Source organism: Poecilia reticulata, linkage group LG18, assembly GCF_000633615.1.
Source record: "Poecilia reticulata strain Guanapo linkage group LG18, Guppy_female_1.0+MT, whole genome shotgun sequence".
Lineage (NCBI taxonomy): Eukaryota > Metazoa > Chordata > Actinopteri > Cyprinodontiformes > Poeciliidae > Poecilia > Poecilia reticulata.
Genome location: NC_024348.1, coordinates 7,777,294 through 7,791,656, shown reverse-complemented (window position 1 = coordinate 7,791,656; position 14,363 = coordinate 7,777,294). Strand labels below are relative to the sequence as shown.

Here is a 14,363-nt window from a genome sequence, read left to right as displayed (position 1 = left end):
CAGGTTATTGACTACGTTGCAGCTTTCTTTAGCATTAATGCTAATTTTTAGCATAAAAACACTGGCTCAAAGCCGACGGGCACACTTTGGCATGCCCCTTTAAAATTTCTGCAGGAATTTTCTAGTCTTAAAATTGCCGTTTACAGATAGTCACCATTCAGTCTGATTTAGCCTGAGTTATTGTGTCAACAATAATGGGCAAAACGTTTAGTTTCTGAAAGTTTAAAAGTTGGTAGAGGCATGCCCAAAAAATTCCAGCAAAAAATGTTCCCACAAATTTTGACTCAAGAGGGCTGAACACAAATCAAGCCACACTTTAGGTTTCTATTCCTGGTACACTTTGAAAAATATCCTATCACATTCACTTTGCAATTACGCTTTACCATCACATTCAAAAAATAAAACTAATTGTGAGCAGGGTTTCCCCCAGAAAACCTGCTGAGCCCGGTGTTCGGGGCGCTAGGGCAGCAATCCAGAGAGGCCCACCATGTTTTTAAGAAAATATCAATAGGTAATTATGGGTTATTGCAAGACATTATCATACATAAACATCAACTATAAAGTCTTAAGGCAAACATACAAAAAACTTGGTGCTTATCCTGGTGGGGGAGCAAGTAAAGCCTGGTGGTCCACCAGGCTTATGATAAACTCGGAGAAACCCTGGTGAGGTTTACAAAATGTGAAAAAGTCCAAATTTAGATTGAGCCAGCAGCTCCACTCCTCCTGTTTTTTAGTGTGTGTGTGTGTGTGTGCGTGCGTGTGCGTGCGTGTGTCCCTCAGTGCCTCCAACATGTCTTTGACCTCTAAAAACTTACGCAAGCTGCCACCCACTTGGAATATGAGCGTATGATGAATCATAGCGAACGCATCACATTTTTTTTGTCCCTGCGATCAGAACTGAAATTAAGTAAATATCCAAAAGTCCGTGTTTGGCTGCAGGTTTTGTTCTCTCCAAAGGGAGGAATGTTTTGTCGAAGTAGCTGGAAGGACACAGAGAGGCAGACTCTTCAGATTCTCTAAAAGAGTCAAGGTGAACAGATTCTGTCACCGTCGCTTACATAAATCCACTCGAGTTGACTCGCGTTTGTAAGAGCACCTGATCGGAGAGGGTTGAAATTTGAGTCACGACGATGAATGTTAACGATATATTAAAACCACATGCAACGTGGAGACACTGATATTAATTTGAGACTTGATGAAGTGAGGAGTGATGGGGGGCAGGGTTGTGACGGATACAACATGAGCCAGAGTACTAAAAAAGACAAATGTAATATGCTCGACTGAAGCTGTGACGGTGATTATGGGGGAGTTTAATGGAACATTCATGCTTGGAGCAATTTAATCAGATACGGTTCATTTTAGGTTACTTTTAACCACATTTTTACCTTCAACATTTGCAGCTTTTCATTTTTCCTACAGGTATAAAAACCAATACCAAGCTAGCTCACCTGTCAGCATGCCTGTTGAGTTAATTAATTTCCCTCAAATTGGGTGGAGGATGATCTAATTCTCTCTTGGTTGGTCTCAGATGACAGGCACGTTGCTGTTTTTTTGTTTCCTCAGTTACTGTACTTTAGTTGTTTTGTTTGTTTTGCCAGTGACCCCGTGGTTCAGGGCTCTTGTACAATCCTGGAGAAGGATTTTCAATCTCTGTGACCCAGTCTGCTCACCCTGTAGAGAAGTGACCTCACACCCAAATTAGTTTGTGTATCACATCCTGGAACTCTGACTTTTGGCGTTCCTCTCAAGGAAAGGGGCGAAGAAAACTCGGCTGTGGAAGGGAATGTAGAGGAGTTGTTTACCGACCCATCCCTAATCACATTGCCTTATAGAAATATTTAGATGCACTGATAAAACGTGCGAGACCAATCATCTTACAAAACTGCTGCCTCCCGGAAAACTAACAAGGCGCCAATAATGACCAGTAAGCCTTGCACATGCTTGATGAAACCCTTCAGCGTTTGATTACCCTTAAGATAGAAATACACGTTCAAGTCATGTTTAGTTGTATAGCACATTTCAGCAACAAGGCATTTCAAACTGCATTTCATCTTAAAAACATCATGCAGTTATTTCAGTCACAATAACACATTTTTCTGGATGATAAATTGCCCTAGAAGTTATTGCGATAAACAATAATGTTGTTTTGAGACCATTTTAAAGCAATATTATGATAATGACGTAATGAGAACAAATTCTCAAATATCAATAAACTTTAAATTCTAATGACCACTTAACAGTGGAACTGGAAGTCATTTTAAATATAAAAATAAATAAACAAAATGAATAAAATTAATTCCAAAGTTTCTGTAAACAAAATTGTTCTTCAAAAAAAGGGGTTTAGACCAAAGCACACAACTGAAAACTGTTGTCAGCCAATTATTTGGTAGAAGAAGAGAAAAAAACAAAACAATAAATAATGAAAATGGAAAATATTGCACCCATTTTAATTTATAATGCAATTAATAGATTGGTTGCTTATTGCTACAGGCCTACATACCAATTCACCAATTGCAAAAACAAGCACTTAACTTTATATTGTCATCGTTAAAATCATTAATAAGCATCAAATTTGTTGATCAGTATTCCAGTTACTACTGGGTTTATAACCTTGGTTTAAAGGAACTCAGCGTTTCGGCTCTTTTGCAGTTTTCCTGATTATTGGAGCATAAATGTTTTTCAGGTGATAGAAGGCCGACTTTGTAGTTGTCTTTATGTGTCGCTGAATATTTCTAACTGAAGCTATACTCTAGATCGTACCTCTTTAGGTCCAAAGATAATAACTTTAGGTTAAATCTTATAATAGAAAGGGAAAAAAAAAACTAGGATTTTTATTACAGCCAAATTTTTTTTTATAATTAGCTGGGATTTTATGTGATAACCCAACAAAACTTTGCTGTGATATCAAGTGACCTGAGCTGATTTTTGCGTGCTTTCAGTATAGTCGATGATAATTAAATTTTATATAGCTTCTGTATGATAAAACAGATGCAGATGTGTATATGTTGAAACTTTTTCTTTTTCGGGGAATGACTTGTGTCCTGTTTGTTGTTGCGTCGTGAACATTTAGTGCATAAAATATATATTTAGATTTATATATATATTTATATATATTTATATTTTCCCCCACTGTAATTAACTTTAAATAATGAAGGTACTTTGAGCATCGCCTTGGAGTATCTTAAGCCTTAATAGTGAATGAAGCTTCAGAAGCTCGGCTCAGCTGTATCTCAGAACAGATTGGCTGTAATGAAATACCTTCTTTCCTCCTATCAAAGTAAGCAGCATCGACTGCGTTGCGTTTGTGAGGAAAGACACAGCAAGGAAATCAGAATATTTCATCAGTTGGGAATACATAATGATCCCCCCTCTCTTACCTGTTGCTGTTCTTCCAGACTATGCCTGGCCTCTACCCAGCGCCCTTTGCCCAATCTGGATCTACCTGGACGTGCTGTTCTCCACCGCCTCCATCATGCACCTGTGCGCCATCTCCCTGGACCGATACGTCGCCATCCGCAACCCCATTGAGCACAGCCGCTTCAACTCCAGAACCAAAGCCATGATGAAGATCGCTGCTGTCTGGACCATTTCTATAGGTCAGCACGCATCATGTTTGACATTTGAGGTGGAAAAATTGCACGTATGTCTAATGGCTATAAACCACCAGAAGGTAAACTGCTGATTCAACTTTAGTTTTATTGTTGCTTTGACTCAGTTGAAAATATTTTTTTAAAAGTTGCTGTAACTTATTTAAGTTTCTACATTTCTACATTAAGTTGACTTAACATAAAATTTTACTTTTTTATAATATCACATTGACCCATTTTAATATGTTTTAAGTAGAGATGTGCCGATCAGGTTTTTTCCTGCCGATTCCGATACCGATCACCGATACCGATCACATAATTATTTTAGTTTTTTTTTTTTTTTTATCATAAACACTACCGGTTACATTATGTGGAAAAAGGAACCATGAATTCACCTTAATTTAGACAAAAACTTGTTTTTAATAACTTTTTCCAAGAAGAAAACTAAACAAAACAGGCATTCTGCAAATTGTACTGCTATCTGTAATACTATCTTTAACAGACTGAAAACAAATGAAGGCTCTGAAGAGGCTAAATAATGCAAAGAGCCAAAATAAAACCTCTCAGCATTGCTAAAAAGTTCAAGTATAAAACTTAACATTCAAAGGTAAATACAGGATCCATTACAATAAACAATCCAGAGTTACTGAATGAAAACTTCCTGATAGCATGGCGGCTAGCTGATTACTGCTGGTTCTGAGTGACTGTTTCTGACTGAGTGGAGTAATTATGCAGAACTGGGAGGAGATTGATTATTTTTTCAGAGATTATCTGTCTCATGTTAGGACAGCGAAAGTTTTAATACGTATGTAAAATTTATTTTTTTAAGTTAGATGCTGCAGCTTTAAACAGAAGTTCGGTGTCAGAGTCACTACCAGGTGGAGCAGAATTGGCGCTCCGTCTGTGAAATATTACTACCTGTAGCGCATAGCAGCAGTTCTACAGCGAGAGCAGAACCAGCGTCTTACATCGGAGCTCGAAGACTTAAATAATTTTGCGGGTTATTTGTTTAGCTTTCTGATCGTCATTCTAATCCGGGTGAGTGTTTGTAACTATGCGCTGCTTTACCTGCTATCTGATCCTCCATATGTTTTTTTTACTGCAGTGAGCCTCGTTGTAGCCAAACTCCGTCAAGTATGGGATTGTTTTTATGCCATATTAGATTTGTCATGTTGATGCATTTTGACCTGCTTCAATTTTCCGCCGCAACACGCAAACTTCCCCATTCACACAGTACGTTATAGTTCCCCATCGCTTAGGATTTGTTGCTCCGCGTTTGCGCAGTGTGAAGGAAAGAGACCAGCTGCACATGCAGACTGCGAAATGAGAAGCAGGTGATTGGTATCGGCAACAAGAGACAATGATCACCGATCATACACTTTTTCACGGATATCGGCCCGATTATGATCGGTGACCAATCGATCGGCACACCTTTAGTTTTAACAAATGTTGAGCTTATTGACTCTAAATGTTAAATTTCTCTGTTGTTTGCTCTGTTTATTTTTTCACTCAAATTTTATTTTATTTTTTATTTTTTTGCAACTTTATATTTTTCTTTGTTTTGTTATAAATTATGTTAGTGAGTCTAAATGGAAAACATCAAGTCTGATGGAAATAATTTTATCCAAGTGAGGAACATTTTCAAAATTCACACAGTTTTAAACATGTTTGCAAAATGATAATTTCTAACATTAGATAGTTCATGCCTTCAGATAGGTTTAAATTTTTTGAAGGAGAATAATAAAAATAGGAAATATAATTGCATTATATTTTAGAACTATAATTACTGAAAAGAAAGAAAAAAAAACGTGTAACCAAACCGTTTGGAGCTTAATCTGGTAGATTACACAGAATCAATAAAAAAGAGGCATGTTTGTGTCGGTAGGAAGAAATCCATTGATTTTTTTTTTTTCTTTTCTTTTTGTTAAGAGACGCTGATGACCCTCCCTCCCACTGCGTCACTGTGTGAAACTATCACAGCAGACCGCCTCCTTGCTCCTGTTTGTCAGACCCAAATGAACTGAAACAATTAAAGCCGACAAACAGGCGAGGGGCGCAGGGGAGCTGGTCTTTGGAGACCTAAAAGAGGCTTAAAGGGTTCTTCTACTGAACCGCAAAGAGATTCTGTTTGGACTCGGGTGTAACCACATAAACTAAGATTGTTCTAAAACATAATTTTCAGCCTCATTGCTGATATAATGGAAGCCGATTATCTACTGAACTCGCTTGACAACTTCTTTTATCCCATTGTGTTGAAATCAATTACAAACACCACTGAGTGAGAACGAAACACAAGCAGGAGAATCCAAATGCCCTCATTTTGTGTTCAAACTCCAAACATTTACACGACACTCACTTGCTCTGGCAAAAAAAAACAAAAAACCTTTCTGACATTTATATAAAAATGTTGTGTAGTGATTTCCAAACTTATGGTTTCCAAGAACTCTGGTTTGAGATAAAAAGTAAACTTGGATAAAAATTTGAAGAAATACACATAAATTTCACATTTTTGACACGTGGAGAATGGACGTTTCTGCCCATTTTTATTTGTCTCAAGTCCAAGTAAAATCTGATTTAAATCTTGCGGTAACGTCAGTTTTGAAGTCGAAATTCCCTATTTGATTCATCTGTCCACCCTTATTTAATATAATTTTAGTAAAATTGTGATAAAATTATACAATTTTGAATCAGGGATTTATAAGATACTCTGTATCTTATAAAAAAAACTGAAACTGAATCTTTTTTTATCTCAATATTCCTGTCTACATACAAGGCAGAGCTAGCTTCATGAAAAGCTAGAAAAGTAAAAGTTTGACTGCTTTCACAATGAATTGCCCTTTCAGAGCTCTGAAAGGTGTCACATTCATAGTTGTTGATGGTTTTGGTGTAGTTACTACATCAAGGCCTATTCTTTCATTTGCCCATTTTAACATCAGACAAATAATGTGTATGGTTTATGATTTTTTTTTAAGATCTAAAATGTGGCGTGGAAAAAAGCTGTAAAACAATTACATTTTGTTATAGATGCCAGTATTTATTGTGAAGACTTGTTTTTGTGAACAAAACCTTGGCAGGTCTTTCAGGATTTGTTCCAAATCCAGATTTGTGTTTTCCAGCCATTATCTTCTTGTGTTTGTTTTTGTTTGTCTGCTGGTATCAAATTCACTGACTTCTAATGAGCTGTTTAATTTTGAACTGATTCATGACTTGCCTCTCTAAAACAGTGGGAACAGTCAGTGCGTTAAATCAAAGCATTGTGCAGCAGACTGGGGCTGATTTGCATCATTTGATTTCCTTTTTCTTTTTCCAGAAGTAATCTATAAAGAATGGAAACCGATTTACCTTCAGGGTTTGTGTTTTATATGGTTATGCTAATCCAACAGTGGAAATCACCCCCCAAAGTCGAGTTTGAGAGCCTAATGTTTCATTTCACCGACCCAAAAAAACCTTTTTTCATCAGGTACCCGTTCAAATTATCAGTGAAAACAGTCCAGTCAAGTCAAACCTCTGACAGCGCTCTCACACATTGGACCTTATAATCCCTTCTGAGTCAAGCGAGACTCGTATTGGATAGTATCCATTTCTTTTGATCCATTTCATGTTTTGTCACCTGACAAACTTTAATGTATTTTATTTGGGTAATTAACGTGAAAGGCCAACACAAAGTGGTCCATAATTGTTAACTTTAAAGGAAAACTGTGCATGATTTTCAAAAATGATTTAGAAACAGAGCTCTGAAAGGTGTCACATTCATCTTCGTTCATCCCTTTTCCCAACCATCTTCCCATCAATTCAGTTTCCCAGGCCCTGCTGAAGAAATGAAGACATAATGCTTCTACCATGCACAGAGTTTCCCATGTTGGCCACAAAGTTTAATTTTTGTTCACCTGTTTGTGGTTTTCTCCTACATGACTTGAGGCGATGCTTTTTGTCAACACTGGCTTTCTTTTGCTTCCCTTCCACAAAGACCCATAAAGCAGAATTGCATCACAAAGCAATTCTGCTTGATTCTCATCTCCTTTCAATGCTCTGTCTGGGATTTCTCCCATTGAGCTCAATTTCTCCAGCTGAATTTTAAACGGGCCAATCAGCGAACAGAAGGAGGATTGTTGTTGATTTTCTGTACATAGTTTTAGCAATGTCAGCGGAGGAAGTGAACAAAGCCGTTTGTTCACCACGCTTCCAAATATAGAGCAATTAAAGTGGGAGCTTGTGAAAACTTTTCTGGGGTATTTCTAGGTAGAATTTGCTGTTTTGTAATTAGTTTTTTTTCTGGACAAACTTTTAAAATCTTTTAAAAATGTGTAAGTTTGACTTTAGTATCAAATTTGAATATTTTTGTTCTTTAACTAAGGTATGCTGTTATAAAGACTACAGTCTCTCTCCTGAATGTGAACTTAGAGGAACGTAAAGAGCATCATTAAGCGGCTCACAGCTCGCTTTGTTTGGCGCCCTTTTCATGGGGAGGGGAAAAAATGACGCCTCTTCCTCCATTTCTCTATTTTCCTTCTGCCTCGGTTGCGGTTGGGTCAGCCAGAGGGTACGTAGTCATCAACCCGCCTGCGTCTGCCGTGCGCCAGAGAAAAGGAGAAGACGCCGAGCCGCCGCTGACCGAGATCGACACTCTGTGCATGTGGCCCCGGATAATTAAGTTTGCCACATAAGATCCGGTGGTTATATGAGCTCATAAATGATACATTTCGCAAGCACGAATACGACCTCCTGAGAGGGAAGCAAGTCCATCTCGGAGGAATCAGGAGTAAACCTTTTCAGAAGATTTTTTTTTTTCTCACAGAGCTAACCAATCAATCCTCCTCCCCTCCCTACTGTTCCTGCGGTGTAATAATCAAGGGAACAGATCCGTTTTCTAATTTTGTGTGTGTGTGCGTGTGCGTGTGCGTGTGTGTGTGTGTGTGTGCGTGTGCGTGTGCGTGTGCGTGTGTGTGTGGGTTTGCGTGTGTGTGTGTGTGCGTGTGTGTCTGTGTCTGTGGTTTCTCTAAGTGTTTGGGGATCGAATGACTTTTAAAACTTTTCACTCAGCTGTCTCTCCTCCCTGTCGCTGACCTCGAGCTTCCATTGATGCCGTTTGGTGCCCTTTAAATCCCAAGGGGCTGCTGCGTTTTAGCGCACTTACATGCATACACGCTGCCTGCATGTATCATTATGTCCTCTCACCTTGAATGCATCTCTATGAGATGTTAGCCAACTTAAAGTAAAGATTTCTGAAACGACCCATTCATGTTTATTTATAGAAATAAACATAGCAACTGTATCTTTAAATAAAAAAATCTATTATTAAAAACATTACAATTTACTGTAAAATGTTAATTAGATACTTGTTTAATGTTCTTAATCTGCACATTTCTTTCTTTTGGCTCTAGTGGCCTTTATTTGAAAGTGTTAAGAGGTAAGGAGGAAAGGAAGTAAAGCAAGAGAGGGAAGGCATGTGGCACCAGGCCTATGGCAAGCCGTTTTGACATAAATTTGGTTTTACTGCCCTTATTTTCCAGATATCTCAAATTGTTTTATGACTAGACGTTTTAGCAATTTTAGATATCTCTAATTACATTCTGACTAGTTGAAAATGATGCCAGATTTGCCATTGACTTGTCTGAAGACTTCAATTCAAGATATCTACAATGCATTACTGACTATCTGAAATACACAATTCAGATATCTACAATTGAATTTTGACTAGTCATAATTGTGTTGAAGATATCTTCAAATCGTAATTACGGATATGTATCCCGTCAAATGACGGATCCAGTGACGTCATTTGAGATATCTTGAAAGGAATTTTGACTAGTCAAAATGTAATTAAAAATATCTTGAATTATTATTCTTACTAGTCACAATGTCAATGCAGATATCTTAAATTACCATCCAGATAGTCAAAATGTAGTTTTGTCAAGACAAAATGCATTTTTAAATATCTGGAATGTAATTACGGATAGTCAGACGAAACCGAATTTATGTTAAAACGGCTTGCCATAACAGGCTGGGAATCGAACCTGCAACGGAGCGTTGAGGACTAAGGCCTCCTTATGTGCGTTGTGCTTAACCACTGCACCACCACAGCACCCTCGTTTGTATATTTCTTTGTTTTGCCAAAATTTTTGGCGCTATAAATTAAATACCACAGGAAACAGGTGAGGGGAATAACTGACCAGGAGCTAAATTAACAGAGGAGACAGAGCTGGAGAATGACCTAGATCCAAATAGACAACAAGTAAAACCTGAAATATGACAGAAAATTAAACTGATGAAACAAAAAAACCACACAACACATCCAAAAAACTCAGATGTTGTGGCACAAAGATCCACAGAAAGAGGACCAGTCCTGGTTCCTAGAAACCAAGCTTCTTGCTTTTCTCACTGCAAATCCCTTTTTTTTGTTTCTCCAATCTGAAACGTTTGCAAATTAAAATTTCTATAAATTAATACAACCTTTTTTGAGGACAATTTACATCATTTTAGACATTCGTGGGAACCGGAGCACCCGGAGAAAACCCACAGACATTTTTTTTTTGGTCCAAAATATTAGATGTAATTTCAAATGGTTCTGACCTGGAAACTTCTTGCTAGTTGTTTTGCTAGGTTTTCTTGCTTCTCTTCCTTTTTTGGTGTTTGAGTTTCAAAATGTGTCGTATTGTTTTCCACAGAAAACTGTCTGCACTGGTTCAGGTTCTTCTGGTTCTTCTAGAAGAACTTCTGAAGTCCTTCTTCTGAACTTCTAGCACACAGACCTGTTTTGTCTTAGCCAGTATTCAAAATGAGAAAGACAAAAGAACATGACGTTCAAGTAAAACTGACGTTCAAGTAAAACATCACGTGAAATGAAACGTATATTTCCTACTTTATTGTGTAACAATAAATCAGACTTAAATTTTAATAAACATCATTTCAAAAGTGAAGGAAGCACATTTTTCTGAGTTCTATTGAATTTAGGGCTGGAGGATATAGCTGAAAAACTTATAACAACACAAGTCTGTCAATAATTATTGATATTGATAATTATTGATTAGTCTTTTGTTTTAATTATCTGAAATACTACCAAACTGGTGGCGTGAAATGTTCCCTTTTTATCCTGTTTGCCCTCCACACAATTGTTTTTTTTTGTTTTTTTTACCAGTTTTGAGGTGAACTGGCCAAATCTGAAATTGCTGCTGCTGTGCAAGTTACTCAACAGGTCATTGCTAGGTAACCAAAGAATGACTAAGTTGCTAAGTAACCAAAGAAAGTACTAAAGCCTTCCCTGTGCCTTCTACTCCCAGTATACTGTGCGCTTCTGGATCTGAGTTCAATGAAGAGTCTATATATTCAATATGTAGTAAATATTGATACTTTATCAATATCTATTGCTGTTAATCATATCTATCGCTCTATCATCTAGCCCTAATTGAGGGATTTATCACCCTCTCACATTCAATCACGCCTCTCCTTAGTAGCTAAAAACTTAAATACTAATAACCACAGTAGCATCAGACTTTAGCTCTTTACAACATAAATATTTACAAAATCTAAATCAGGTTGAGTTGACACAATTTCTTTTGGACATCAGCAGGATTAGTAGCAGATCATCATGTACAAAATGGTGAATCGCGGACTATTGAGTCCACCTGAATAGAAGCTGCACCCACTGACTTTGAAAAGGAAAAATAAATAATATATATATATGCATATGTATATGTTGCACTTGTCTATAAGCCACACTTTTGGGGATTTTTGTGACTCTCACTTTTTCCATTTAGCTAAATGTGACTGTGCGGTGAGGCCAACTAAAAATTATTTTAACAGACTTTTAAACAGTTACATTCTGTAAACAGCCAAGTATGAAACAGCCAGTTGAAGCCAATAGGCTTCAGGATCTGTTGAAGCCAATAGGAGCTCATCACATCTGAAAAAAGGGATCATTTTTGCAGATGTGATTCTAAGGCCACCAAAATGGATCCCATCAATACCTTGATGGAGCTTAGAAATTGGTGACAAAGGGAAACCTCTGGACTATCACCAGATGTGACTTTTTTTTTATGTTTCTCCAAAGAAATTTGGGGGAAACCGGAGCACCCGGAGAAAACCCCCACTAACACGGGGAGAACATGGAAACGTCCACAGAAAGAGGCTTTGGTTGAGAACCAAGTCCTCTTTTCTGTGAGGATGCAGCGCTAACCACTGCAACACCGTGCTGCCCTTTTTTTAGTCTAAAATATGACTAAAATACACTGCTCAAAAAAATAAAGGGAACACTTTAACATTTAAGTGAACACTGAAGTGTTCCCTTTATTTTTTTGAGCAGTATATCTAAATGGTTCTGAGTCCTCTAAACCAAGCTTCTTGCTTTTCTCATTTCAAATCACTTTTTTTGTTTCTCCATTTTGAAACGTTTGCAAATTAAAATTTCTATAAATTAATACGACCTTTTTTGAGGACAATTTGCATCATTTGGAAATTTGGGGGAACCGGAGCATCTAGAAGAAGAACTTTTAGAAGTTCTTCTAGGAGTTCTAGAATAAGTCCTTCTAGAAGAACTTCTGAAGTCCTTCTTCTGAACTTCTAGCACACAGACCTAGTTCTAGAAGAACCTCCAAAAGTTCTTCTTCTAGAAGTTCTTCTAGAAGTTCCTTTGTTCTTTTCAGCTCCTTGGGAGATGCATCTTGTACCTCAAAGTCCTTTGACATGGTTTCCTCTAAAAGACGGTCCATGTCCATGGCCGCAGCGTCAGAGATGTTATTTTCAGGGGCAGCGTCTTTCTCATTTGGTTCAGTTCTCCTGGCCACTTTCTTTCTTGGAGGTTCAAGTTCTTCTCTCTGTTGGACCTCCGTTTTCAAATTTTCCAGCTCCGTTTTGTAATTAACCTCACAGCTGGAGGACATTTGTTGGAAGGCAGCCAGTTGTTTTTGGAGAGCAGAAACATCTCCTTCATATCTACTTTAAGTCCTGATAAGAACCTTTAGTCTGCTCCAGTTCACTTTGGAGATGTTGAATCGTCTCAGCTGATTGCTGCTGCAGGACAGTGAGCTCTTGTGCTGCTCTGTCGCAAATTGTTCTTTTCTGATCTGAGTGTGTTGATCAGATGACGGTCAAACTTTGCTCTTTCCAAATTCAGTTCTTTTTCACAGTTCACCTTGTACACAGTTCACTGCTTTCTGTCTCAGTGTAGAACCATCTTCTTCATACGTCCTGTTTAGTTCTTCATATGAAACCCTACTCAGTTCCAGCTGACTCTGTAGATGTCTCTCCGTTTCCTGCAGGCAGGCGATTTCCTTGGCCATTTTGTCTTGGAGATCGTCCTTCTCGCCTCTCAAGTTTTCAATGAGCTTTTGCTCCTGCCTGATTTTCTCTTCATAGAATATCTGCATGTCTACCTGCAGGTTCCTCTCCCCTGCTGCTTCATATTTTGATTGAAGCTCCTTGTATCGAGTCTTCAGTTGGTCCAGCTGTTGTTGAAGGGCGTCACTTTTTTTTTTTTTTCTGCCCTGAATGCTTTCTCGCTGGCAATATGAGCTGCCTTCAACTGCTCAAATTCCTGCCACAGCAGCATTTTCTGCTTTTGTTTAATGTCGCTTTGCACCTGAGAAGCAATAACAGCAGGGCTGAGCGACTGAATTCAAAAGCTCTTCTGCTGTCGGTCGCCGTCTCTTCATCTCCTTTAGTCGTATCTGCTTTTGTAATTTGGAATATTGGCATATTTAGGTGTTAGCTGGTCATGACAGCAGCACTGTCTTTAGATGACTGCTTGACATTGGAGATTATCCTTCCTGCCCACAGCAACAACATCCACCAACTTTTTGAAGTTAGCCTCCTTGGTAGAAATTATGACATTTAATTTCCTTTTAAATGTTGCAGGTGCATATTGGATCGCTAGCAATACAAATATTTGTCTAATTCTGACATATGTCAAGTAGTTATCAGTAAAATCTACATAGCTGCTCATTTTTACATTCAGAGGAATATGAGAAAAGTTTAAAAAGAGTGGCACATTTATGTCTTCAAGTCTCCACATTTGCTCATTTATCAGCTATTTACCAGAGTCGGGGAATAGCTGTGGAGGGAGCTCTATAAGACAGACAGGCTGCACAATGAAGCTTAATAAGTTGTCTCTCAAACATCCAGCTGGTGTCAAAGGGCGTGATAAAAGCTGATGAGAATTTTGTGCTTTGTGTTCGGCCAAGGAGATCATTTCACACTGATAAGCAACTTAGAATGAGTGATGACAGCTCATGATTTAGGAAAAACTTACAAACAAGAGTAATAATTATCATGTTTGGAGCGTACTATATTACGCAGCTCATATTAGCTTAGCATAAAGATCTTGAAATGGAATGTGTCAATCACGATTGGCCTTGTTTGGAACTGGGATGTTTATCTGTTCACTGAACCTTGAAGAGCAAATATTCAGCATAGTGAGTCAAAGCGGGCTTCTTCATTTCAACCTCGTCAGTGACACTGATTCACGCTAATCTGAAACTACTGCTTGCTGTAGTAACTAGTAGTTGGTATACAGTACAAACAACAGAGAGAGTGTCCCGTTTCCCACATCCTTTCTCATATCAGATTGCACATATTTAACATGAGGTTTCCAGCAGATCTTATTTTGAATCAATACTCCCAAAAACCAAATTTCAGTAACTCTCTCTACATTCACATTATCAATTATTATTTGTAAATCACTTCACAGTTCCCGAATAACATGAACTTGTTTTTATCTAAATTTAGTGATAATTTATTAATATCAAACCAGTTTTTCAATTTACGTAGCTCTAAATTAATGATTAA

General features: G+C 37.9%; 1 protein-coding gene across 5 annotated transcripts in view; it reads left to right on the top strand.

The window, feature by feature from the left end:
* htr2cl1 (5-hydroxytryptamine (serotonin) receptor 2C, G protein-coupled-like 1) overlaps positions 1 to 14,363 on the top strand; it is a 180,652-nt gene that overhangs the window by 151,480 nt on the left and 14,809 nt on the right. For all 5 annotated transcript variants that reach the window (XM_008435330.2, XM_008435326.2, XM_017310246.1 and 2 more), the window contains one exon: positions 3,396 to 3,596. In XM_008435330.2, the coding sequence (XP_008433552.1) occupies positions 3,396 to 3,596 (201 nt within the window). The remainder of the gene's footprint in view (positions 1 to 3,395; positions 3,597 to 14,363) is intronic.